This window comes from Antechinus flavipes, chromosome 5 (genome assembly GCF_016432865.1).
Source record: "Antechinus flavipes isolate AdamAnt ecotype Samford, QLD, Australia chromosome 5, AdamAnt_v2, whole genome shotgun sequence".
Taxonomy (NCBI): Eukaryota; Metazoa; Chordata; class Mammalia; order Dasyuromorphia; family Dasyuridae; genus Antechinus; species Antechinus flavipes.
The window spans coordinates 260,071,585-260,099,419 of NC_067402.1; the positions used below are offsets into that span (position 1 = coordinate 260,071,585).

Consider the following 27,835-nt stretch of genomic DNA (forward strand, 5'->3'; position numbering starts at 1 on the left):
TGCTTCTATCAATATTAATGACTTAATACCTTGTTAGGATTTGCTCTAATGTGTGAACCAATAAGCATTGTATAAGTTCCACTGAGTTAACACTAGCATTCTAACAGTAGACCTACAATTTGGTAATTAACTCATTAGCCAAAGATAAACCAGTTCCTATTGTTTTAAAATAGAAAATGGAAATAGAAAAATAGAGACTATATGAATTTTATGATTGCTCTTATTTTTTTAAATTAGCTATTTAGGTTTTTCAGTTCTACCTTTATTTTGGAGGAATTGTGCAATCAAAGCAAATCCAATATCAAAAGCTTGTTCTGAACAGCTGACTTGGGATGTACTGGGCATATTACACTCTTTCTGATTTTCAATTTGTTGATGATAAGTAAGTCTAAAATAAAAAGTAAAACATGTTAAGTCTATATCAACCAAGATAAAAATTATATGCAACAGATCTTTGTGTATCTCAAATCTTAGACTTTTTTTATTGTTTTAATAAATTCTTTAAAGGAGAACTAATCATTCAATTTGGATGTAATACATTTGTCTACAGAGTCACAGTATTAGAGAATTGTAGGCTTAAAACTCAAAAGGCTTATTAAGGACATTAAGGCTAATCTCTTTATTAACCAGAAAGGTTACAGTTGTCCAAGGTCATACATAGTGTGAGAGGCATGATCTTTCCCCAGGACTTCTGACACCAAATTGTGCATATTTACCCTTGCAAACTGCCTCTCTGTGAATTCTTAAAGGTGCAAAAAAATCCTTACAAGGTCTTAAGTCATTAATATTGATAGAAACATTGCTTCTATCAATATTAATGACTTAATACCTTGTTAGGATTTGCTCTAATGTGTGAGTTAATGTGTGAATTCTTAAAGGTGCAAAAAAATCCTTACAAGGTCTTAAGTCATTAATATTGATAGAAACATTGCTTCTATCAATATTAATGACTTAATACCTTGTTAGGATTTGCTCTAATGTGTGAACCAATAAGCATTGTATAAGTTCCACTGAGTTAACACTAGCATTCTAACAGTAGACCTACAATTTGGTAATTAACTCATTAGCCAAAGATAAACCAGTTCCTATTGTTTTAAAATAGAAAATGGAAATAGAAAAATAGAGACTATATGAATTTTATGATTGCTCTTATTTTTTTAAATTAGCTATTTAGGTTTTTCAGTTCTACCTTTATTTTGGAGGAATTGTGCAATCAAAGCAAATCCAATATCAAAAGCTTGTTCTGAACAGCTGACTTGGGATGTACTGGGCATATTACACTCTTTCTGATTTTCAATTTGTTGATGATAAGTAAGTCTAAAATAAAAAGTAAAACATGTTAAGTCTATATCAACCAAGATAAAAATTATATGCAACAGATCTTTGTGTATCTCAAATCTTAGACTTTTTTTATTGTTTTAATAAATTCTTTAAAGGAGAACTAATCATTCAATTTGGATGTAATACATTTGTCTACAGAGTCACAGTATTAGAGAATTGTAGGCTTAAAACTCAAAAGGCTTATTAAGGACATTAAGGCTAATCTCTTTATTAACCAGAAAGGTTACAGTTGTCCAAGGTCATACATAGTGTGAGAGGCATGATCTTTCCCCAGGACTTCTGACACCAAATTGTGCATATTTACCCTTGCAAACTGCCTCTCTGTGAATTCTTAATGTTGGCTATTAATATTTATGATTCTTTTTCATTTAGCACTCATATGAAGATATCTAAGATATAATGTGATTTTTCCCTAAAACTTAATTTTAGGTCTCTTACAATTGAGAGATGTCTGCAAGACATTAAAAAAGAAATAAACAACAACAACAAAAACCACTGCCTCTATCGATGTACCTTATTATTATTATATTATATAATTTGGGAAGATCAAATACTAAATGTATGTAAAACATTGGAAAATCTTAAAATCACTATTAAAATGGCAGTTATTACCATTATTACTTCTGAAAATTCTGATGTCAAACTTATGTGATTCTATCTCATATCTCTTTTGCCTATGGTGTACTTAACTTCATTAACTTAAGTTGACCATTTGCTCAATTTCTTCTTAGGATCTTTAAGTATGAAACAGAGTTCTATCCTCAAGAGGTTGCCTGTTTGCCTAGGGCTATTCTGAACATGTGGCAGTTCTCAGAGCTGGAGTTTTCCAGGGACTTTGCCAGACAGTTATTACATTATGCAACTATAAAACCATATTCACTCTCAATTTTATGGAGGAAAAATTCTTTTAGATGCAGTTATATCAAGACAATTAGAATTATGTTAGCACTTACAGAGGATAACCATATTGCTTAGCATACTGCTCAGCTGTCCATCCATACACATCTTGGACAGTGTGATCAGCATTATGGTGAAGAAGAAGAGTGACCAAGTCTGGTGATTCCTTAGTGACAGCAATCATAAGGGCCGTTCTAGAATAACAAAGAAAGAATTCATTTTAAAACTTTAAACTAGTCACATTGAATCATATGTTTCTGAATATATTTCAATAAGAAGATATCTCATATCCTTTAGACTTAATACATATGTGCAACATGAACACACAGTGATGGAGAGTAGTACTTTGTTCGTTCAAGTGCAGCATTACAAATGACAATAAAAACCAGACAGAAAGATGGAAAAGAGCACTTTTTTGTCCTCTTCCAATTTTAATAGGGATTGTGAAATTAATCACAATAAAAAAAAGAGAGAGAGAGAGAGAGAGTGTGTCAATGTTTCTTGTGTGAAACAATTAAGGGAATTCAGCTTGTTTACTGGCCTTAAAAGTAAAGTAGAAGCTCTTTGAAAGGGGTAGCTAGGTGGCACAATGGATAAAGCACCAGCCTTGAAGTTAGGAGGACCTGAGTTCCTAGCTTTGTGACCCTGGGCAAGTCCCTTTTCCCCAGTTGCCTCAGCCAAAAACAAAAAACAATTAGAAACAATCTTAGCAATTCCAATAAATTCTTACTTCAATGCCCCATCGTCAATGCCCCATCGTAATGTAGAGGTGACCATTGGTTGACTAAAGCAAAACCAAAAGACATTTTATGTCTTCACTTTCTGAAAGTCTCTGTACATGAATACAGCAATGAACTTTCTTGTTTAGGGAAAACTTACATAAATTTAGAATTAACAGAAAGAGAACACCAGTTGATTTAGAGAAAGATCATTAACTCACAAAGGCAACTTACTAAGTTTCAGATTCTTTAGGAGCTGAACAAGTGGAAGGAATATCCATGTTGATGAAAACACAAATGTTATCTAAGTACCGGATGTTTTTTTTTTTTTTTTTTTTTTTTTTTTTTTTTTTTTTTTTTTTTTTTTTTTTTTTTTTTTTTTTTTTTTTTTTTTTTTTTTTTTTTTTTTTTTTTTTTTTTTTTTTTTTTTTTTTTTTTTTTTTTTTTTTTTTTTTTTTTTTTTTTTTTTTTTTTTTTTTTTTTTTTTTTTTTTTTTTTTTTTTTTTTTTTTTTTTTTTTTTTTTTTTTTTTTTTTTTTTTTTTTTTTTTTTTTTTTTTTTTTTTTTTTTTTTTTTTTTTTTTTTTTTTTTTTTTTTTTTTTTTTTTTTTTTTTTTTTTTTTTTTTTTTTTTTTTTTTTTTTTTTTTTTTTTTTTTTTTTTTTTTTTTTTTTTTTTTTTTTTTTTTTTTTTTTTTTTTTTTTTTTTTTTTTTTTTTTTTTTTTTTTTTTTTTTTTTTTTTTTTTTTTTTTTTTTTTTTTTTTTTTTTTTTTTTTTTTTTTTTTTTTTTTTTTTTTTTTTTTTTTTTTTTTTTTTTTTTTTTTTTTTTTTTTTTTTTTTTTTTTTTTTTTTTTTTTTTTTTTTTTTTTTTTTTTTTTTTTTTTTTTTTTTTTTTTTTTTTTTTTTTTTTTTTTTTTTTTTTTTTTTTTTTTTTTTTTTTTTTTTTTTTTTTTTTTTTTTTTTTTTTTTTTTTTTTTTTTTTTTTTTTTTTTTTTTTTTTTTTTTTTTTTTTTTTTTTTTTTTTTTTTTTTTTTTTTTTTTTTTTTTTTTTTTTTTTTTTTTTTTTTTTTTTTTTTTTTTTTTTTTTTTTTTTTTTTTTTTTTTTTTTTTTTTTTTTTTTTTTTTTTTTTTTTTTTTTTTTTTTTTTTTTTTTTTTTTTTTTTTTTTTTTTTTTTTTTTTTTTTTTTTTTTTTTTTTTTTTTTTTTTTTTTTTTTTTTTTTTTTTTTTTTTTTTTTTTTTTTTTTTTTTTTTTTTTTTTTTTTTTTTTTTTTTTTTTTTTTTTTTTTTTTTTTTTTTTTTTTTTTTTTTTTTTTTTTTTTTTTTTTTTTTTTTTTTTTTTTTTTTTTTTTTTTTTTTTTTTTTTTTTTTTTTTTTTTTTTTTTTTTTTTTTTTTTTTTTTTTTTTTTTTTTTTTTTTTTTTTTTTTTTTTTTTTTTTTTTTTTTTTTTTTTTTTTTTTTTTTTTTTTTTTTTTTTTTTTTTTTTTTTTTTTTTTTTTTTTTTTTTTTTTTTTTTTTTTTTTTTTTTTTTTTTTTTTTTTTTTTTTTTTTTTTTTTTTTTTTTTTTTTTTTTTTTTTTTTTTTTTTTTTTTTTTTTTTTTTTTTTTTTTTTTTTTTTTTTTTTTTTTTTTTTTTTTTTTTTTTTTTTTTTTTTTTTTTTTTTTTTTTTTTTTTTTTTTTTTTTTTTTTTTTTTTTTTTTTTTTTTTTTTTTTTTTTTTTTTTTTTTTTTTTTTTTTTTTTTTTTTTTTTTTTTTTTTTTTTTTTTTTTTTTTTTTTTTTTTTTTTTTTTTTTTTTTTTTTTTTTTTTTTTTTTTTTTTTTTTTTTTTTTTTTTTTTTTTTTTTTAAATAATTAATAACTTTTTATTGACAGAGCCCATGCCTGGGTAATTTTTTACAGCATTATCCCTTGCACTCACTTTTGTTCTGACTTTTCCCCTCCCTCCTTCCACTCCCTCCCCCAGATGGCAAGCAGTCCTATACCTGGTAAATATGTCACAGTATATCCTAGATACAATATATGTGTGCAGAACCGAACAGTTCTCTTGTTGTACAGGAAGAATTGGATTCAGAAGGTAAAAATAACCCGGGAAGAAAAACAAAAATGTAAACAATTTACATTCATTTCCCAGTGTTCCTTTTTTGGGTGTAGCTGCTTCTGTCCATTGTTGATCAATTGAAACTGAATTAGATCTTTTCTTTGTCAAAGAAATCCACTTCCATCAGAATACATCTTCATACAGTATCGTTGTTGAAGTATATAATGATCTCGTTCTGCTCAATTCACTTAGCATCAGTTCATGTAATTCTCTCCAAAAAAAAAAAAAAAAAAAAAAAAAAAAAAAAAAAAAAAAAAAAAAAAAAAAAAAAAAAGAATTTGAACATCAAATTAGAGACATAGAGGAAAAAGGAGGTACAGAGTCTCAAAGATGAAAACTGAAAATTAGAATTAGACAAAGGGAAGCCAGTGAGGCTATGAGAGACCAAGAAATAACAAGAAAGAATTCATTTTAAAACTTTAAACTAGTCACATTGAATCATATGTTTCTGAATATATTTCAATAAGAAGATATCTCATATCCTTTAGACTTAATACATATGTGCAACATGAACACACAGTGATGGAGAGTAGTACTTTGTTCGTTCAAGTGCAGCATTACAAATGACAATAAAAACCAGACAGAAAGATGGAAAAGAGCACTTTTTTGTCCTCTTCCAATTTTAATAGGGATTGTGAAATTAATCACAATAAAAAAAAGAGAGAGAGAGAGAGAGAGAGAGAGAGAGAGAGAGAGAGAGAGAGAGTGTGTCCATGTTTCTTGTGTGAAACAATTAAGGGAATTCAGCTTGTTTACTGGCCTTAAAAGTAAAGTAGAAGTTCTTTGAAAGGGGTAGCTAGGTGGCACAATGGATAGAGCACCAGCCTTGAAGTTAGGAGGACCTGAGTTCAAATCGGGCCTCAGACACTTTAACACTTCCTAGCTTTGTGACCCTGGGCAAGTCCCTTTTCCCCAGTTGAGTCAGCCAGGAACAAAAAACAATTAGAAACAATCTTAGCAATTCCAATAAATTCTTACTTCAATGCCCCATCGTAGTGTAGAGGTGACCATTGATTGACTAAAGCAAAACCACAAGATATTTTATGTCTTCCCTTTCTGAAAGTCTCTGTACGTGAATACAGCAAGGAACTTTCTTGTTTAGGGAAAACTTACATAAATTTAGAATTAACAGAAAGAGAACACCAATTGATTTGGAGAAAGATCATTAACTCACAAAGGCAACTTACTAAGTTTCAGATTCTTTAGGAGTTGCACAAATGTTTTCTGAAGTACTGAGCTTATTGTATGCTGGATGATGCATGGGCTTTTTGACTAAGCCAGTATTGATACAATATCAGTGATGTAAGGGAAAGATTTCCTCTTTTTTGACTACTTAGTGATAAAGGATAAACAGCTTGACTCTGTTAAAGGTTCAGTTAGTGTAAGAAGAATCCTCGCTGATGAAATCATAGATTAAAAAAAACTATTTATTTTGAAGTTTTAATAAACTCTCTCTAGCAGATAGAAATATTAATTCTCTTTTTTCTCTGATCCAAACTCTCTAATATCAGACCTAAGAAATGAGAAGAAGAACCAAGAAGTATGTTTGGATAGGAATTAAAGGATCATGAGAGATATTGAAATTGATACAATCATAAACTCTAGTATTAGTAGTTAATATTATCATATGTCTAAAAAGGTTAGTGTTCATTTTGTTTTATTTGTTGTTAACATTCATGATGAAGTAAATAGTAAATCACTTTAAGTCTCCCATATTCATCTCCAAACAACATAAAATAGTTCCCCAATAAAAATTCTATAATAGCAGAACCATCAAAAGGATGGAGTGAAACTATCTGTGAGCCTAAGAATCTTGGAAGATTAGCAGGAAAGATCTCCCTCGAATAAAAGGGAAATGCAGTCCAGAATAGGAAGCATCTCAGCAAACCTACAGTAGACTCCACCTCAGCAAGGCAGCAGGAGATTCTGAGTGTCAGCTCAGAGAAGTAGGCAAAAGCTAACACCAGCACCTCCTATGTACTTCAGCATAGCCAGGGGAACAGGTAAACTTCAGCGCCGAGTTTTTAGCATAGCCCTTATGTAAACAGGGAAACTCCAGGGACCATAACTCCATGTGTTTCAGTGTAGCCCTAGGAAAAGAGGTCAATTTCAAACCTATAGGTACTTAAGCAAACAGGCAGCCACAAGTGGTTAAACTAACACTTGCTTCAGTGTATCTCTGGAAAAATGCAGAAAAGCCTTAGAAGAGGGCAGGCACAAACACTCGGACATTGGCTCAGTATCAAGTAACTAGGAACAAGCCTCCAGCAGTGTCAGCTACCCTACCCCACCCCAACCCTAAAGAAAAAGGGGAAGTAGTTTCAGACCTAGAAAGGGCTTTGAAGAGAGCTCAAAAAGGAGCTTAAAAATCATATAATTCAAGTGCAAGAAAAATTGGGAAAAGAAATAAGAACTTTTCATTGGCATTTTGCCCATAGAGGTTTTCACTCATCTACTCTGTCACCATAATATTTTTCAATGGTCAGATCCTTTTTGTGTTCTCTTTTGCTCATCCTTTAGCACTGCTGGAGGCCCTTGGGGTCTTACAGCTTACTTGGTACTGAGTTAAGCTTTTGATGATAGTGTTTGGCATATATTGAGGGCCTTGAGGTGCTTTTGCATAAATAGTCATTAAAGAAATCAGTCTGTAATTGTTTGTTTAGGCTTCTCCTGATTTAAATATCAGCACCATATTTGTGTCATAAGAGGAAGTTGGAAGGATTCTTTGTCCATCTTTCCAATAGTTTATATTGTATTGGAATTGTGTTTTTTAATATTGGTAGAATTGATTTGTAAATTCATCTGGGCTTGGAGAATTCTTTTTCCTCAAGGAGTTCACTAATGGTTTGTTCAATATCTCTTTTAAAAATGGGAATATTTAATATTTTTATTTCCTCTTTTTTGACTACTCAGTGATAAATGATAAACAGCTTGACTCTGTTAATTTAGTGTAAGAAGAATCCTCACTGGTGAAATCATAGATTTTTTAAAAAAAACTATTTATTTTGAAGTTTTAATAAACTCTCTCTAGCAGATAGAAATATTAATTCTCTTTTTTCTCTGATCCAAACTCTCTAATATCAGACCTAAGAAATGAGAAGAAGAACCAAGAAGTATGTTTGGATAGGAATTAAAGGATCATGAGAGATATTGAAATTGATACAATCATAAACTCTAGTATTAGTAGTTAATATTATCATATGTCTAAAAAGGTTAGTGTTCATTTTGTTTTATTTGTTGTTAACATTCATGATGAAGTAAATAGTAAATCACTTTAAGTCTCCCATATTCATCTCCAAACAACATAAAATAGTTCCCCAATAAAAATTCTATAATAGCAGAACCATCAAAAGGATGGAGTGAAACTATCTGTGAGCCTAAGAATCTTGGAAGATCGGCAGGAAAGATCTCCCTTGAATAAAAGGGAAATGCAGTCCAGAACAGAAAGCATCTCAGCAAACCTACAGTAGGCTCCACCTCAGCAAGGCAGCAGGAGATTCTGAGTGTCAGCTCAGAGAAGTAGGCAAAAGCTGACATCAGCACCTCCGATGTACTTCAGCATAGCCAGGGAAACAGGCAAACTTCATCTCTAGTTTTTAGCATAGCCCCCAGGTAAACAGGCAACCTCCAGGAGCCAGAACTCCATGTGTTTCAGTGTAGCCCTAGGAAAAGAGGTCAATTTCAAACCTATAGGTACTTAAGCAAACAGGCAGCCACAAGTGGTTAAACTAACACTTGCTTCAGTGTATCTCTGGAAAAATGCAGAAAAGCCTTAGAAGAGGGCAGGCACAAACACTCGGACATTGGCTCAGTATCAAGTAACTAGGAACAAGCCTCCAGCAGTGTCAGCTACCCTACCCCACCCCAACCCTAAAGAAAAAGGGGAAGTAGTTTCAGACCTAGAAAGGGCTTTGAAGAGAGCTCAAAAAGGAGCTTAAAAATCATATAATTCAAGTGCAAGAAAAATTGGGAAAAGAAATAAGAACTTTTCATTGGCATTTTGCCCATAGAGGTTTTCACTCATCTACTCTGTCACCATAATATTTTTCAATGGTCAGATCCTTTTTGTGTTCTCTTTTGCTCATCCTTTAGCACTGCTGGAGGCCCTTGGGGTCTTACAGCTTACTTGGTACTGAGTTAAGCTTTTGATGATAGTGTTTGGCATATATTGAGGGCCTTGAGGTGCTTCTGCCTTCATCTCCAGTACAATAAAGGACAGGTGATCCAGTCACTGGAAGGTGCCTTTTTGTTTAGGTGCCTGAAGGTTTAGGGTTTATTTCTTTTTCTGGGGCTACACTGAAAGACAATCTGGCCTCTGGAGGTTGCCTGTTTGCCAGGACCTAGACTGAAGCATGTGACACTTGTCAGAGTTAATCTGCTGTTCCCCTGGCTAGACTGGGATATTTTTGGGATCCAATGTTGGTATTTGCCTACTCCACCATACTGGTGCTCACTTTCTACATATGGCTGCTGAGGTGGGGCTTCCTGCTGGATTGCTTCCTGACTTGGATTGTGCTCCCCTTTTACCTGACATATTTCCTGCTAACTGTTCAAGTTTCTTAGGCTCACAATTTATTTCTCCCAGTATTTTTGATGATTCTTCTATGCCCCGATTTGGTGTGGAGACTATTTTATGTTTGTTTGGAGGTGAAAATGGGAGAGTTACACTGATTTCCTGCTTGTTTTTCTAGTTCAACTCCCAGACGTCATTCAAAAAAGTGAAATGTATTCTTTTCAGATCTTAATGCAGCAAGATAAAATTCAACAAAGGGAAGTGGAAAAAAAGAGATAAAAAATTAATCAAAAACTAAATAATCCAGTCCTAAATTTAAGAATAAATTCTGAGAATCAAGGATAAATCAAGCTTCTTAATGGAATCTGGAGTGACAAACAAACATTCATAGTATGATCAATTTCCAACTTAAGATATTTTGTATTTTGGAAGAACTTCAGGAAAGGTCTGGCCCAAATGGATGGGGAGATGTGTGTGTGTGTGTGTGTGTGTGTGTGTGTATGCATATGCAAATTAATAGCAATGTTCTGCAATGAGCAGCTGTAAATTACTTTTTTATTCTCAGTAGTACAATGATCCATATCTACTCTGAAAGACTTATAAGAAACTCACTTGATTATGTCTGATTATAGAATGAAGCTCTCCCTTTCCCTCTCTCTCCCTCTCTCTTTCTCTCTCTCCTTCCCTTCAATCCTGCCTTTCTTTATCTCCCTTTAACTTTTATTTTTTTAAAGAAAAAGTAAAAAGGATTTCATTATGATCGCATGCATCTGACAAGGTGTTCATCAGTAGGAGTACTAACTTTACTTTTCTTAAAAATTGTAGTTGTAATTGTTTGTTTAGGCTTCTCCTGATTTAAATATCAGCACCATATTTGTGTCATAAGAGGAAGTTGGAAGGATTCTTTGTCCATCTTTCCAATAGTTTATATTGTATTGGAATTGTGTTTTTTAATATTGGTAGAATTGATTTGTAAATTCATCTGGGCTTGGAGAATTCTTTTTCCTCAAGGAGTTCACTAATGGTTTGTTCAATATCTCTTTTAAAAATGGGAATATTTAATATTTTATTTCCTCTTCTCTTAATCTGGACACTACATTTTTTAATGTTCAACCATTTCAATTTGTCAGATTTGTTGGATAAAATAGATCCTAATTAGTTTTGTAATTTCTTCTTCAGTGGTAAGTTAGAACTTTTCATTGGCATTTTGCCCATAGAGGTTTTCACTCATCTACTCTGTCACCATAATATTTTTCAATGGTCAGATCCTTTTTGTGTTCTCTTTTGCTCATCCTTTAGCACTGCTGGAGGCCCTTGGGGTCTTACAGCTTACTTGGTACTGAGTTAAGCTTTTGATGATAGTGTTTGGCATATATTGAGGGCCTTGAGGTGCTTCTGCCTTCATCTCCAGTACAATAAAGGACAGGTGATCCAGTCACTGGAAGGTGCCTTTTTGTTTAGGTGCCTGAAGGTTTAGGGTTTATTTCTTTTTCTGGGGCTACACTGAAAGACAATCTGGCCTCTGGAGGTTGCCTGTTTGCCAGGACCTAGACTGAAGCATGTGACACTTGTCAGAGTTAATCTGCTGTTCCCCTGGCTAGACTGGGATATTTTTGGGATCCAATGTTGGTATTTGCCTACTCCACCATACTGGTGCTCACTTTCTACATATGGCTGCTGAGGTGGGGCTTCCTGCTGGATTGCTTCCTGACTTGGATTGTGCTCCCCTTTTACCTGACATATTTCCTGCTAACTGTTCAAGTTTCTTAGGCTCACAATTTATTTCTCCCAGTATTTTTGATGATTCTTCTATGCCCCGATTTGGTGTGGAGACTATTTTATGTTTGTTTGGAGGTGAAAATGGGAGAGTTACACTGATTTCCTGCTTGTTTTTCTAGTTCAACTCCCAGACGTCATTCAAAAAAGTGAAATGTATTCTTTTCAGATCTTAATGCAGCAAGATAAAATTCAACAAAGGGAAGTGGAAAAAAAGAGATAAAAAATTAATCAAAAACTAAATAATCCAGTCCTAAATTTAAGAATAAATTCTGAGAATCAAGGATAAATCAAGCTTCTTAATGGAATCTGGAGTGACAAACACAAACATTTATAGTATAATCATTTTCCCACTTAAGATATTTCGCAAGGACTTCAGGAAAGGTCTGGCTCAATTGGATGGGGAGATATGTTTATGTGTGTGTGTGTATGTGTGTGTGTGTGTGTGTGTGTGTGTGTATGCAAATTAATAGCAATGTTCTGCAATGAGAAGTTGTAAATTACTTTCTTACTCTCAGTAAGTACAATGACCCATATCTACTCTGAAAGACGTATGATTAAGAAACTCACTTGATTATGTCTGATTATAGAATGAAGCACTCCCTTTTGCTCTCTCTCCCTCTCTTTTTCTCTCTCTCCTTCCCTCCAATCCTGCCTTTCTTTCTCTTCCTTTAACTTTTATTTTTTTAAAGAAAAAGTAAAAAGGATTTCATTATGATCGCATGCATCTGACAAGGTGTTCATCAGTAGGAGTATTAACTTGAATTTTCTTGAAGATTTTTTGTTATTATTGTTGCTGTTGTTTGGGATTTTTTGTTTGTTTTTACAATGGGAGATCTATATTTTCTTTCTCAACATGCTTTTTATGGAAATGTTTTGCATACCTTTACATGCAGTTTCTTAATAGGAGCTGTGAGTAGGGACAAAGAAGAGAATGTGGAATTCAATTTTTTGGTTTTGTTTTGTTTATTTAATTTTATTTATTTTTAATATTTTTATTTTTAAATATATGTATAGTTTCAACATTCAACTCGCAAAATGTTGTGTTCCAAATTTTTTCTCCTTCCCTTTCCCTCACCCATCCCCAGATAGCAAATAATCCAATATATTAAACATGTGCAATTCTTCGATACACATTTCCACAATTATTATGCTGCACAAGAAAACCAAGTCAAAAGGAAGAAAAAAAAGAAAGAGAAAACAAAAAGGAAGCAAACAAAAACAACAACAAAAGTGAGATACTATGTCGTGATCCACACTGAGTTCCCAGAGTCCTCTTTCTGTGTGCAGATGGCTCTCTTCATCACAAGACCATTGGAACTGTCCTGAATCACCTTGCTCTTGAAAAGAGCCATGTCTGTCAGAATCGATCATTGTATAATCTTGTTGTTGCTGCATATGATATTCTTAGTTTTACTCACTTCACTTAGCATCAGTTTATGTAACTCTCTCAAGACCACTCTGAAATCACCCAACTGATTATTTCTGATAGAACAATGATATTCCATAAATTTCATATACCAAAGCTTATTCAGCCACTCTCCAACTGATGGGCATCCACTCAATATCCACTTCCTTGCCACTACAACAAGGGATGCTACAAACATTTTTGCCAACATAGGTCCTTTTAACTTTTTTTATGATCTCTTTGGGATATAGGCCCCGTAGGGACATTGCTTCTTCAAAGAGTATGCCCTTTGAACATAGTTTCATGTTGCTCTTCAGAATGGTTGGATCAGTTTACAACTTCACCAGTAGACCTTTCAATATTCATCATTATCTTTTCCTATCATGCTAGTCAATCTGAGAGGTATGTAGTTGTATCTCAGAGTTGGTTTAATTGGCATTTCTCTGAAGAATAATGAGTTAGAGCATCTTTTCATATGACTACTTCTATAGAATTATCTTAAATAATTTAAAATCAATAAAGAAAACTGCAAAGAGTAATCACCACTAAACAATGGTTAGTATGCCCACATGAAGTGTTTTCTCTCTTGCAGAATTTTTTTCTTTTTCATAGTTTTTCTTTTCATAGCTGGTAGTTGTTGACATTTTTCACCCATTTGCAATGATATTCAATTTATTTATTGTTGTTCACTAAGCATAACATGATATAAATTCCATTATTTAATCTTATTCCTCTAGAAATGTCTCTTCTTTTAATTTTAAGCTTTAGTTATTGTACCTTTTAGAGCCATCCAAGGCATTCACATTTGCTCCATTCTTTAACAGCAAATCTGCCATGTTGATGTTATTTCTTGCAATTGCGAGCAAAAGTGGTGTGAGACCTTCCTGCAGAGTCAAAATAAAGATATCGTTATATTAAGCAAGAATTCTATATTTATTTCAATTCCGCTTATGACATTTTGTGAACATCTTGTGAATTTGCTAATGACTTGTTAAGGAAGTATGACCCAATGGAACACTGGAGTTAGAAGACCAGAGCATAAATCCTGTATTCATTAGTTAATTCCTATGTGATCATAAAGCAAATTATTTCACCTCTCTGGGTCCTAAGTTTCTTTACCTCTAAAATGATACAATGAAACTAGAGATCACTGGGATTCCCTCTAGCTATTAATATGTAACAGTATTTCAGAAGACAGAAATTCAGAATTTTTAGAGACCATTTCCTATTATGCCATGAGTGTCTTCCATTCTTGCCACTTTCATTTTATAATCGATTACTGTCCAAATGCAGCCAAACTTATTTCCACAGAACATTACTAAAATAAAGCTATAACCTGGCTGGATTTAAAGTTGACTAGTTATCTTTACCCATTCCTCCGGAATGTATAAACTCAAGACAACCATAACCAAAACAACAACAAAAGTGAGATACTATGTCGTGATCCACACTGAGTTCCCAGAGTCCTCTTTCTGTGTGCAGATGGCTCTCTTCATCACAAGACCATTGGAACTGTCCTGAATCACCTTGCTCTTGAAAAGAGCCATGTCTGTCAGAATCGATCATTGTATAATCTTGTTGTTGCTGCATATGATATTCTTAGTTTTACTCACTTCACTTAGCATCAGTTTATGTAACTCTCTCAAGACCACTCTGAAATCACCCAACTGATTATTTCTGATAGAACAATGATATTCCATAAATTTCATATACCAAAGCTTATTCAGCCACTCTCCAACTGATGGGCATCCACTCAATATCCACTTCCTTGCCACTACAACAAGGGATGCTACAAACATTTTTGCCAACATAGGTCCTTTTAACTTTTTTTATGATCTCTTTGGGATATAGGCCCGTAGGGACATTGCTTCTTCAAAGAGTATGCCCTTTGAACATAGTTTCATGTTGCTCTTCAGAATGGTTGGATCAGTTTACAACTTCACCAGTAGACCTTTCAATATTCATCATTATCTTTTCCTATCATGCTAGTCAATCTGAGAGGTATGTAGTTGTATCTCAGAGTTGGTTTAATTGGCATTTCTCTGAAGAATAATGAGTTAGAGCATCTTTTCATATGACTACTTCTATAGAATTATCTTAAATAATTTAAAATCAATAAAGAAAACTGCAAAGAGTAATCACCACTAAACAATGGTTAGTATGCCCACATGAAGTGTTTTCTCTCTTGCAGAATTTTTTTCTTTTTCATAGTTTTTCTTTTCATAGCTGGTAGTTGTTGACATTTTTCACCCATTTGCAATGATATTCAATTTATTTATTGTTGTTCACTAAGCATAACATGATATAAATTCCATTATTTAATCTTATTCCTCTAGAAATGTCTCTTCTTTTAATTTTAAGCTTTAGTTATTGTACCTTTTAGAGCCATCCAAGGCATTCACATTTGCTCCATTCTTTAACAGCAAATCTGCCATGTTGATGTTATTTCTTGCAATTGCGAGCAAAAGTGGTGTGAGACCTTCCTGCAGAGTCAAAATAAAGATATCGTTATATTAAGCAAGAATTCTATATTTATTTCAATTCCGCTTATGACATTTTGTGAACATCTTGTGAATTTGCTAATGACTTGTTAAGGAAGTATGACCCAATGGAACACTGGAGTTAGAAGACCAGAGCATAAATCCTGTATTCATTAGTTAATTCCTATGTGATCATAAAGCAAATTATTTCACCTCTCTGGGTCCTAAGTTTCTTTACCTCTAAAATGATACAATGAAACTAGAGATCACTGGGATTCCCTCTAGCTATTAATATGTAACAGTATTTCAGAAGACAGAAATTCAGAATTTTTAGAGACCATTTCCTATTATGCCATGAGTGTCTTCCATTCTTGCCACTTTCATTTTATAATCGATTACTGTCCAAATGCAGCCAAACTTATTTCCACAGAACATTACTAAAATAAAGCTATAACCTGGCTGGATTTAAAGTTGACTAGTTATCTTTACCCATTCCTCCGGAATGTATAAACTCAAGACAACCATAACCAAAACAACAACAAACAAAACAAATTTCAAAAAAAAAATTTCCTTAAGAGGGTGAAATCTGGAAGAAACTCAATTGCCTAGTATTTTCTCTTTCTTACCTTCTTAGAAAGAAAATGACTTTAAATGTGTAGTCATTAGGATAAAAAAAACATGTACTTAAGGATTTGTTCCTGTGAACATTTTGTCTCTGTGTAGTTATATCTACAAGGAACAAATTTTAAAAAGTTTTTTTTTCTAAAAAAATTGTGATACTTCTTTATGCCAGCTTCATATTGTGAAGGTTTGAATATAAAAAAAGATTGTGGGCAATATCTGGTAGAACTATTGCATTCTGGAGAGCAAATTTAATATATCATGCAAAGACAATTCTGGAGAGAGAGATGTGATGAAATAGCTAGCTGTCTAGCTTCAAAATCAGTAAAACATAAATTCAGGGACTGCTGCTGACATATACATACTGACTGGATGACCCTGTAGTACTCAAGGACTCTAACACAGGGTTTCTTAATTTTTTTGTGTCATGGACCCTATTCCAGAATAATGTTTTTAAACTAGTTTAAACTAGTTTAGCCTAAACTATGCCTAAAACAAACAAAACCAATTATATTGAAAGAACTATAAAATTTTTATAGTCTTTTTAAAGTTAATGAAGCCCAGCTGAAGAATCCATGCTTTAAAGATTAAAATATAAAGCAAGCACTGGTCTAAATCAGTATAGGCAATTTCCTTCATAGGAATGAATGTGAATGTTCATGAATGCAAATTAAGGTGAATGAAAACTCTTCCAGTGTCATGCCCACTGTCCCCCTTCCTCACTTGTCCATCCTCCATTAGAAAATGCTGAAGGCTAATGAACTTCAACTACAGAATGGTTTAAGTTCTTTCCATTAACAAAATGCTTCCTTGAATAAATGAATTATAAAATATGTGAATTGAACACTATCTGATTTTTTTTATTTTAGATGATAATCTGCTTTATTATACAAGTGGTTAGCTCCTACCTTGTTTTTTGCTTCAATATCAGTTTGGTAGTGAAGTAGTTTTTTTGCCAAGAATTGGTTATGACCAAGGACAACATAGTGAAGTGCAGTGTTGTTGTTGTCATCCCCAAGATTAGGGTCTGCACCATGTTCAAGCAAGATTGTTGCACATTCTTTCTGCTGACACTCTATTGCCTGTAGATATAATACACACAAAGAAATAACAAAGAAATATAACATTTAGTGTGTTCAAGCATCATTAGGGATATTTAAAGAAGTTAGTTAAGCTTACTAACTTATTTGCTAACTTTTAATTTTCTTAATCAAAGAAAGTAATTGAAATGCATTTCATTGAACAGCATGGTTAACTACTGCATACCTTCATCAAAGGTGTTCGGCTGTCATTGTCCAACAAATTTAGTTTGCAATTTCTCTCTACTAAGAGAGATACAACATCTGGATGTCCATTAGCACAAGCCAGGTGAAGAGGTGTTCTACAAAAATAAGAGAGTAATATGATTGTTTGATAATGTGCTACAACAATCAAAATTTTACCATTTTTAGATTTTTAATATAATATGCATTATTATTCTTATGCCTAAATTGTAAATAATTTCCAAAATAAATGGCCATTACTGTCACCTAAAGAAATACAAAATATGTGTTGCTGCTGTGGGAGACAAAATTGCCGGGGGTGGGGTGGGGTGGAATATATAAAGTAGGTAGAGGAGAAGAGATTTCTTCCTCCCCCATTCTACCAACTGCAGGGGTTGATGTGCTTAGATGTAGCTTGATGAAAAGGAAAACTGGTATCTATTATGGGTTTACTATGTCTCAAACACTGTGCTCAGCACTTTACAAATGTTACCTCATTTAATCTTTGTAATAACCTAGGGAAGTAGGTACTATTATTGTCCTCATTTCATCTTTGAGATAACTGAGAAACAAATTTGCTGAGGGCCACACAACTAGTAACTGAGACCAGACTTGACTTGACAAAGACAAGTCTTCCTGATTCCAAGCCTAGAATTCCATACATTAAAAACCTTGCTGCCCATGGCTGACCATCTGCCAAGTTGTAAAGAGGTTATGTTATGTAATGGTGGAAGAAATATCCATAACAACAAAATCAGGTATCATTGAAGTAATGAATGTTCATATAAATATTCATATAGGTTTATTTTCATTTTTTCCTTGTTTTGTCAGGACTCCCCTTTTGCCTTTTCCTTTATGCCTTATTCCAGAAAATGTAAAGTAGGTAGATTTAGATTTCATTACAGATTGGCATTGGAACTTTGCTCAGTGTCTGACCTGTGCTGAATCACCTCTCCTTGGGCAATTTGGACTAACCATACTGATGTGAAACAGAGGAGAAACCCTGGGAGCAACATTCATTGCAGCCCAGAATTCATGAGTTCAAGAGATCTGCCAGCCTCAGCCTTTCTGGTAACTGGGATTACAAGTGGGTTTCACCATGCCTGGGTATCAAGTCTAAACAACTTTTTCCATTAAAGTTATACATCCACAATTACAAAATATTTAATAAAGCAGCAGCCTCAGGAAAAAAACAAACAACTTATACATTTGTATATTGTATCTTTGTACAAACACATATATATATGTGTGTGCATGCTCTACTAACAATCACTGAAATGCAGGCAGCATTGTACAAATGAAGCGGTTCTGTGTTGCTACAGGCTATTTTACAGCATGAAGGTTTGGTAGTTCTACCATGCTGGAAAGGTTTGAAGTAAGAACTGCTATGTCTGCTGTTCATGGATCAATCTAACTAATGTCATAAAGATATCGGCAAGTTGGTCAAATGAGGATGAATTTTCTACAGAGAGTGTATTTCAAAGTCCATCTTTTTGGTTTAGTCTTTTCAGTCCTGTTTGACTCTGTCATGTTGGGTTTTCTTGGTAAAGATATTGGAGTGGTTTGCCATTTCCTTCTCCAACTCATTTTATAGATAAGGAAAATGAGAGAAACAAGATTGAGTGACTTGGCCAGAGCCACACAACTAGTAACTGAGACCAGACTTGACTTGACAAAGACAAGTCTTCCTGATTCCAAGCCTAGAATTCCATACATTAAAAACCTTGCTGCCCATGGCTGACCATCTGCCAAGTTGTAAAGAGGTTATGTTATGTAATGGTGGAAGAAATATCCATAACAACAAAATCAGGTATCATTGAAGTAATGAATGTTCATATAAATATTCATATAGGTTTATTTTCATTTTTTCCTTGTTTTGTCAGGACTCCCCTTTTGCCTTTTCCTTTATGCCTTATTCCAGAAAATGTAAAGTAGGTAGAGGAGAAGAGATTTCTTCCTCCCCCATTCTACCAACTGCAGGGGTTGATGTGCTTAGATGTAGCTTGATGAAAAGGAAAACTGGTATCTATTATGGGTTTACTATGTCTCAAACACTGTGCTCAGCACTTTACAAATGTTACCTCATTTAATCTTTGTAATAACCTAGGGAAGTAGGTACTATTATTGTCCTCATTTCATCTTTGAGATAACTGAGAAACAAATTTGCTGAGGGCCACACAACTAGAGAGTATATGAGGTTGAATATGAATTTGGGACTTTGTGAGTAATTGCTACAAATTAGTAATTAAATTAATAACAAAACAAAACAGAAAAACAAAATAAGAATTTTTCATCTCTTAAAAATTAACTGTGAATTTTAAAGGTTTAGAAAACGGGGAGATGAAGTGAACCTTTTATTATTGAGATTATGAAGAAAACTTTTTAAAAAGTGAGATTGGTTAATTCAGTTTACACTATTAATTTTCTCTTTCTTAATCCATGTCCTCCTTGCTTATCAGCTATGATATAAAGGTAGGCCGTTTTTACTCAGAAAAGGGATAAGCAAAATAAAAGGAAGAGAGGGTTACAAAGATGATATTCCTGGGAAAGATCTGGTAGAAATCGGGAAAAATGTTACAAAGGTGTTTTTATATTTAAGAAATTAATTAAGCAGGAAATTGAGTTATGAGTAGTGAAAGGAAGGTAACAAGGCAGCATAAAATTGTATTCGAGCAAAAGAAGATGTAAAAGAAAGATGCAAGGTAAGCCATCATACTGACTGAGTGGCACCAGGTTACAAGAGCAACTTGGTTGGTGTGAATTTTAGGGGAGAATATAAACATAAAAGTAGAGGTGAGAGGAAAAGAATCTGAGAGAGTTTTCAATGAGTTCATAAGTGGCTGATACTTACAAATATAATGTTAATAATTTTGAATTTGTCTATATGTCAAGTGTAGCCAAACTTAAAAACTGGTGAATAATTAGTGATACTCTGTTCAGGCTCAATTGGCAAGGGTTCTCTGATCACTATTGAACACATTTTAAAGTATCTTAGTCTTAAAAAGGGACTAACATTTTCTTTTAATTGTCTTACTGAATGGCCATAGGATTTTTATTTGTCTTTAGTTTTAGAAAATATTTAGATTTTAAACCAATGGTTACCTATACTCATTTCCATTGTCATTAGTATATTAAAATAAATAAATTACACAACAACAAATTACATGTGTGTGCGCACACACACACACACAAACACGTACTTCTTTGTTTATATGCTCTGAACCTAATTAAACTGCAAATCAGTTTATCCAGCAGAAGAGGGTCAGTAAAGATAGTCAGCCAACTACGAGGCCTTTGGTTTCAATCATTTCAGTGAGCCAATACCTCAGTTGCTTTAACCTATGGGGTTGTGGTCACTTATTTTGACTTTGTAAATGTTTAAGCCAAGAACACTGATGTATGGCTCTATACACACAAGTACCATGCCAATGCTTTTATTTCTTAGCTTTTAGGAAAAAGCAAAATATTAAGCTTGCAATTTTTTAGTTTGAAAATGAATGTAAGACTGATGTTGGTTGGCAATGACTTGAAAAAACAGGTTTACATCAGGACAGGATTTTATTGTTTCTAAAAATACACTTGGGGGCAGAGGATTCTGGGAAGCTGGTGGAATAGATTGGTAAATTTCAAGCTATCCCAATTTCCCCCACAAATAGAACAAATTTGTGCCTCAAGGTGAACACAGTTTGGTGAAAAAACAAAAAAAGACTTGGGGTAGAACAGTAGTCCTCTTGATACTAGGCAACAAGTTCTGAAGACCCCAAGCCGGGCTTAACCTGTCTGTAGTGCAAACACCTTTGTTTCCATAGAAACAGAAACAGCAAGTGGGGACCCCTCAACCTAGCTGGCATGTGGCTGGAGTCTTCTCACAGAAGCTTCCCCCTCCTATAGTGCTTCTTGAGTTGGCTGAACCTTGGCAGATTGGGAACAGAAGCCAATAGTGCTGCTGAGAGGCAACCAGGATGAAAAGGAACCAGCACCTGGTGACTGCAGAAGCAGCTGGGCAGGAGCACTGCTGGATATGGACATTTGCAGGAGGGTGGAACTCCTGGTTTGGGGTTCCTGATCAGAGTGGAGAAATGAAGGGAAGCTTAAGGCACCATCTGCTGATCCCAAGATGAGAGATAGTTAGACTAATACTTCTTATTTAAAAAAAAAATGAAATAGCAAGTAAAAAGAAGCCAACCTTTGAAACAGATTATTTCAACACGGAAGACCAAGATTCATCTCTGGAGCAGGACACTTTAGTTAAAAAAGAAAAGACAGGGGAAAAAAAAAAACTTCCACCCCAAAGAATAATGTGAAATGGTTTCCTGCCCAGAGAATATTTATAGAAGAACTCAAAAAAAAAAAAACAAACAAAAAAAAAAAATCAAATAAGTCACATTGAGGAAAAACTGAAGAAAAAAATTAAAACCATCCAAAACAAACAAGAGGAGTATAGGGGGTTGGGGGATTTGACCAATTAGAAAAGGAGGTTAAAAAGTCTTAAAGATGAAAATAACTCTGAAAATTAGAATTTGAGGGGAAGTCAGTGAAGCTATGAGAGACCAAGAAATAACAAAACAGATTTTTAAGAACAAGAAAATAGGCCAGATTGTGAAACAATTCATAAGGAAAAACAACAGATCTGTAGAGAAGATTAAGAAGAAAAAAATATATAAAAATAATTGGACTTCCAGAAAGTTATGATCAAAAAGACAATCTTGACACAATAATGCAAGAAATAATCCTGGAAAATTGTCCTGGAGTGATAGAACATGAGAAGAGGGTAGAAAGAGAAAAAAATCCACTGATAACCATCTCAAAGAAATTCTTTGTGGAAAACACGTAGAGATACTATTGCCAAATTTTGAAATTCCCCAAAGAGAAAATTCTGTAAGAATCAAGGGAAAAAATTCAAATATACTGCAAATACAATTGGAATTCCACAAGACTTATAAGCAGTTACAATAAAAGACCACATGTCTTGAAATGATATCTACAAACAAGCAAAAAACAAACAAACAAACAAACAAACAAACAAACAAAAAAAAAAAAAACTTCCACCCCAAAGAATAATGTGAAATGGTTTCCTGCCCAGAGAATATTTATAGAAGAACTCAAAAAAAAAAAAAACAAACAAACAAAAAAAAAAAAACCCTAGACCTGAGGCCAAAAATATCATATCCAGGAAAATTATCTATAATTCTGAATGAGAAAAAATGGACATTCAAGGAAGTTGCAGATTTTCAGGATTTTCTATTAATCAAACCCATACTTCACAGAAAATGTAATATATAAAAGCCAATATTAAAGAGCTTTTTTTTTTTTTTTTTTTTTTTTTGGCTGAAGCAATTGGAATTTAGTGATTTTCCCAGGATCACACAGCTAGGAAATGTTAAGTGTCTGAGGACAGATTTGAACTCAGGTCCTCTTGACTTCAGGGCTGGTGCTCTATCAACTATACCATTTAGCTGTCCCTCAAAGAGCAATTTTAACTCAACATGGACAAACTGTTTAAACATGGACAAATTCTTTATGTTTTTTGCTACATGGGAAAAGTGTACTTTATGTTTACAATTTAAATCAACATTAGGGTAGCTCAAAATAAAGACTGGCAGAGTAAAGTTAAATTGTAACCATGTTATACAAATAAGATGTAGAGGAAGAATAGACACAAAGGAATTAGAGAGGGGAGGAGGGCTCCTAGTTCTGAAAACCTACTGACATCGGGAATGGGTTCAATAAGCAACTATATAAGTATAAACACATACATGCGCATGCACACACGTACCCAATGAAGGGTATAGCACCCTCCAAAATCTGTAAAGAAAAAAAGGGGGGAGGGGAGATGGGCAAATGAGAAAGCAAAGCTTGAGACTGAAGAAGATGAGGGAGGAATCCTGTGTGGCAGAAGATTAAGTAATAAGTAAGCCTGGTTGTGGTATAGAATTTTATGAAAGAGTAAGCAGGGATAGGAAAGACAAATGTATATCTGGGATATGTGTGTGCAACTCAGTATATCAACATATGTATACATAAATACATCTTTTCTTTTTTTATTATAGTTTTTTATTTACAAGATATACGCATGGGTAATTTTTCAGGATTGACAATTGCAAAATCTTTTATTCCAATTTTTCTCCTCCTTCCCCCCACCCAGATGGCAGGTTGACCAATACATGTTAAATATGTTAAAGTATAAGTTAAATACAATATATGGATACATGTCCAGTTATTTTTCTGTACAAAAAAAAAAAAACGGACTCTCACATAGTATACAATTAACCTGTGAAGGAAATCAAAAAATGCAGGCGGATAAAAATAAAGGGATTGGGAATTCTATGTAATGGTTCATATTCATCTCCCAGAGATCTCTCTCTGGGTGTAACTGGTTTAATTCATTACTGCTCTATTGGAACTGATTTGGTTCATCTCATTGTTGAAGAGGGCCACTTCCATCAGAATTGATCATCATATAGTATTGTTGTTGACATATATAATGACCTCCTGGTCCTGCTCATTTCACTCAGCATCAGTTCATGTAAGTCTCTCCAGGCCTTTCTGAAATCATCCTGCTCATCATTTCTTACAGAACAATAATGTTCCATATAATATTCATATACCACAATTTATTCAACCATTTTCCAATTGATGGGCATCCAATCAGTTTCCAGTTTCTGGCTACTACAAAGAGGGCTGCCACAAACATTCTTGCACATACAGGTCCCTTTTCCTTCTTTAAGATCTCTTTGGGATATAAGCCCAGTAGAAACACTGCTGGATCAAAGGGTATGCACAGTTTGATTACTTTTTGAGCATAGTTCCAAATCGCTCTTCAGAATGGCTGGATGAAATACATCTTTTCTTAAATGTAGCTTGCTTGGGAGTGGTGGGCAGATGAACCTGAGGTGTGTTGGTATGTATATATGTATGTACATTTAAAAAACACATTTAGTTACTTGCATATGTTCATAAATTAATAAACAATACAAAATTCAATTTGTGAATTGAATAGTGAATAATGTATTTGGAATAATCAACTTTGTAGCCACAGATTTTCAATATTTAATAAAAAAGTCCTTTAAAAAATACATGTGAAATTTAACTTCCCTATGTATAATTTTTGAGATTCATGGTTAAATCAAAACAGGCAGCACAGTATGGTGGATAGATGGAAGTATGCAAGACCTACTAGGTTCAAGTCCTACTTCTTCCATACACTGGCTATGTATGACCCTGGACAAGTCAGTTAACTTCTCATTGACCAAAGCACAAAATTTGAAGTTGCAGAGAAAATATTGATCTGCAGTGATCAAAGGAATTTCTTCTTTATTATTAAATCACATAATCCTGTCTATATCCCTTGAGAAACTTACACTTTTCATTAGCTATATGAGGTATGCTGAGAGAGTAAAAAAGCTGATTCTATAAACTACACATGACACACCAGTCTCCTTACATCACAGTCATAACTTCATACATGTTCACCTGTCTTTATATGTTAATGTTCTGGATCTTTAACTTGAAGAGATAAACATATTTTCAAGAAACAGGATTGTTGGATTATAGAAGAATTCTTATTAGAATTATTTAAAGAAAAATTAATTGAAGAGATGGCAAGCCTTTGAATATGTCACAGAAAAGATTTTGAGCAAACTGTAGGTTGAGTTACACTTTTTGTAAACATGAGTGTCTCTTTCTGCTCTATAATGTGTACAACCCATTTAGCCTGTTGTCTCTAGTGGCTTGGTTGAGAAAGTAAGCATTTGCCCCTCCTAGCACAAATCACTCACTTCCTGACTCCAGGCATTTTCACTAGATGCCCCCCTCCCCTCCCATGGAATTCTCTCCTTTCTCCTCTCCACCTTTTATGATATGTTCAAGTCCCAGTTAAAATCCTATCTTTTACAATAAGTGTTTCCCAATCCCCCTTAACACTGAAGTCTTCCTCTGTTGTTTATTCCTAGTTTATCCTGTATGGAGTATCATGTTTATACTTCACTGTTTTCACATTGTCTCCCCCATTGAAATGTGAGTGCTCTGACAGCAGGGCCTGTCTTGTACCTTTCTTTGTATTCTCAGCTGCAAGCAGAGTGTTAGTTACATAGTAGACACTTAATATTGGTTGACTAACAGTTCCTCACACATAGCACTCCCATCTGCTGATACTAAGTAACTCTACCTATGGTCTCCTTGCCTGGAATGCTTCTCACTTCTTCCTCCTGGCTTCCTTCAAGTCTTAGCAAAAGTCTTGCAAAAAGCCTTTTCCATCTCCCTTAAAACTACTGCTATCCTTCTGAGACTACTCCCAATTTAGCTCGTATGTATCTTGGTTATATGTATTTGTTTGCATCTTGGTGAGTTATTCAGGATGGTTTTTCAACTCAACATTGCCTTTCATTGATTCACTTATATTGCCAACAATGTCCTTCTAAGCCTCAGGTTTTCTATGCACATTCTGCCCAATAAGGCTGAAGAAAATCATGCAATTGTGCTGATTAGGGCCACTAAAAATGTATGATACTTGACCTCAATTGGGCTCTCACTGATCCAAGGCAGCCCATTTAATATAATTCCCTAAATAATTCACTCTGCCATCACAGCAGCTCTTTCATACCTTTTCATCCCTTCTCAAATCTCCTGTGGTACCTTTTCAGCTAAAAAATCTCTGTTCATATTTTACTGGAAAAAAAAATGAAGCCATTCCCTGAGATCTCCCTCTTTCACCTTCCTCATCTAATTCATCTAAATGTCTTCTGCCAGTATTTTTCCTTCACCTATCTCACATGAAGAGGTTGGCTTTTTCCTTGCCAATAAAAATCCCTCTCTCTATACATGTGATACCATTCTATCATACTTACCATTCCTCTTCTCACTTATTTTCATTTTTCAGTACATCCTGGCTTTTTCCCTGCTTGCCTACAAAAAATCCCCTTGTCTTATCCCCCCTTCACCAAAGAAACTACACTTGATGAACTCATGCCCACTATCATCCCACATTTCTCCCGTCTTTTGTAATTAAATGGGAGTTGAGTTTTTTTCTAAATTCCTCACACATAGCACTCCCATCTGCTGATACTAAGTAACTCTACCTATGGTCTCCTTGCCTGGAATGCTTCTCACTTCTTCCTCCTGGCTTCCTTCAAGTCTTAGCAAAAGTCTTGCAAAAAGCCTTTTCCATCTCCCTTAAAACTACTGCTATCCTTCTGAGACTACTCCCAATTTAGCTCGTATGTATCTTGGTTATATGTATTTGTTTGCATCTTGGTGAGTTATTCAGGATGGTTTTTCAACTCAACATTGCCTTTCATTGATTCACTTATATTGCCAACAATGTCCTTCTAAGCCTCAGGTTTTCTATGCACATTCTGCCCAATAAGGCTGAAGAAAATCATGCAATTGTGCTGATTAGGGCCACTAAAAATGTATGATACTTGACCTCAATTGGGCTCTCACTGATCCAAGGCAGCCCATTTAATATAATTCCCTAAATAATTCACTCTGCCATCACAGCAGCTCTTTCATACCTTTTCATCCCTTCTCAAATCTCCTGTGGTACCTTTTCAGCTAAAAAATCTCTGTTCATATTTTACTGGAAAAAAAAATGAAGCCATTCCCTGAGATCTCCCTCTTTCACCTTCCTCATCTAATTCATCTAAATGTCTTCTGCCAGTATTTTTCCTTCACCTATCTCACATGAAGAGGTTGGCTTTTTCCTTGCCAATAAAAATCCCTCTCTCTATACATGTGATACCATTCTATCATACTTACCATTCCTCTTCTCACTTATTTTCATTTTTCAGTACATCCTGGCTTTTTCCCTGCTTGCCTACAAAAAATCCCCTTGTCTTATCCCCCCTTCACCAAAGAAACTACACTTGATGAACTCATGCCCACTATCATCCCACATTTCTCCCGTCTTTTGTAATTAAATGGGAGTTGAGTTTTTTTCTAAATTCTTCACAGATCATGTGATATTTCACCAGCTGGAGCAGCTAAGTGGCACAGCAAACAAGCGTTCTGGACTTGGAGTCATTAAGACTCCTCTTCTTGAGTTCAAATCTGATGTCAGATATTTAAAGTTGTGATCCTGAGCTGGTTACTTGACCTGGTTTGCCTCAATTTCCTCATCTGTCAAAATAACTTGAAGGAAATGGCAAACCATTCTATTCGTTTTCCCAAGAAAATCCCCCAAATATCCTCATGGATAGTCTGACAAAGCCGTTTTAGATGTATAAACATTTCAACAGATGGGAATAGTATTTGCTCCCACATTCCTGTTGATCAAGAATGTTAGTTAACTTGAGGAAACACCAAATGGAGTTTCCAATTCATTAAAAGTGACTAGGCAGGAAGGAGAGGTGAAGCCCGCTTTTGGGACTTACTATCCTGACCCTAGCCTAGGTGCTGAAGTGCTTTGATTTCCCGAGGGTTAATTGGGATGCGGTTCACGAACTCCTGTGGAGAGATGTCTTACCTCCGGTGGGGGCTTTCCCTTTTCTCCCTCTAACCCAACCTTTTCTCTTACCGTTTCACTTTATCCAGATCATTCACATTTTTTCCCTGCAGCAGTAGCTGCTGCACCTTTGCCACATCCCCACGCAAGGCAGCTTTGTGGATCTTCCTGAGGTCCTTGCTCCGGATCAGGTATCCTTCGGTGGGGTAGCGTGTTTGGACCCCAAAGGAACTCGAAAGCTGGAAGGGGCGAGATGGAAATTGCCCCTTCTTCTTGCCGAAATT

At 33.6% G+C, this 27,835-nt stretch overlaps 1 protein-coding gene and 1 long non-coding RNA gene across 2 annotated transcripts in view; one reads left to right on the plus strand and one right to left on the minus strand.

The window, feature by feature from the left end:
• Positions 1-284: 284 nt before the first annotated feature.
• The window catches only part of LOC127538749 (ankyrin repeat domain-containing protein 7-like), a 32,940-nt gene continuing 5,389 nt past the window's right edge, over positions 285-27,835 (minus strand). The window contains exons 2-7 of the mRNA XM_051962494.1: positions 17,115-17,229; positions 16,757-16,930; positions 15,124-15,230; positions 2,295-2,432; positions 1,190-1,317; positions 285-388 (exon numbers count right to left, since the gene is read on the minus strand). Of these exons, the coding sequence (XP_051818454.1) occupies positions 285-388; positions 1,190-1,317; positions 2,295-2,432; positions 15,124-15,230; positions 16,757-16,930; positions 17,115-17,229 (766 nt within the window). The remainder of the gene's footprint in view (positions 389-1,189; positions 1,318-2,294; positions 2,433-15,123; positions 15,231-16,756; positions 16,931-17,114; positions 17,230-27,835) is intronic.
• LOC127564434 (uncharacterized) lies at positions 17,259-18,062 on the plus strand. Its single transcript, XR_007954268.1, has 2 exons — positions 17,259-17,457; positions 17,994-18,062. It is a non-coding gene; the product is annotated as an uncharacterized LOC127564434 (long non-coding RNA).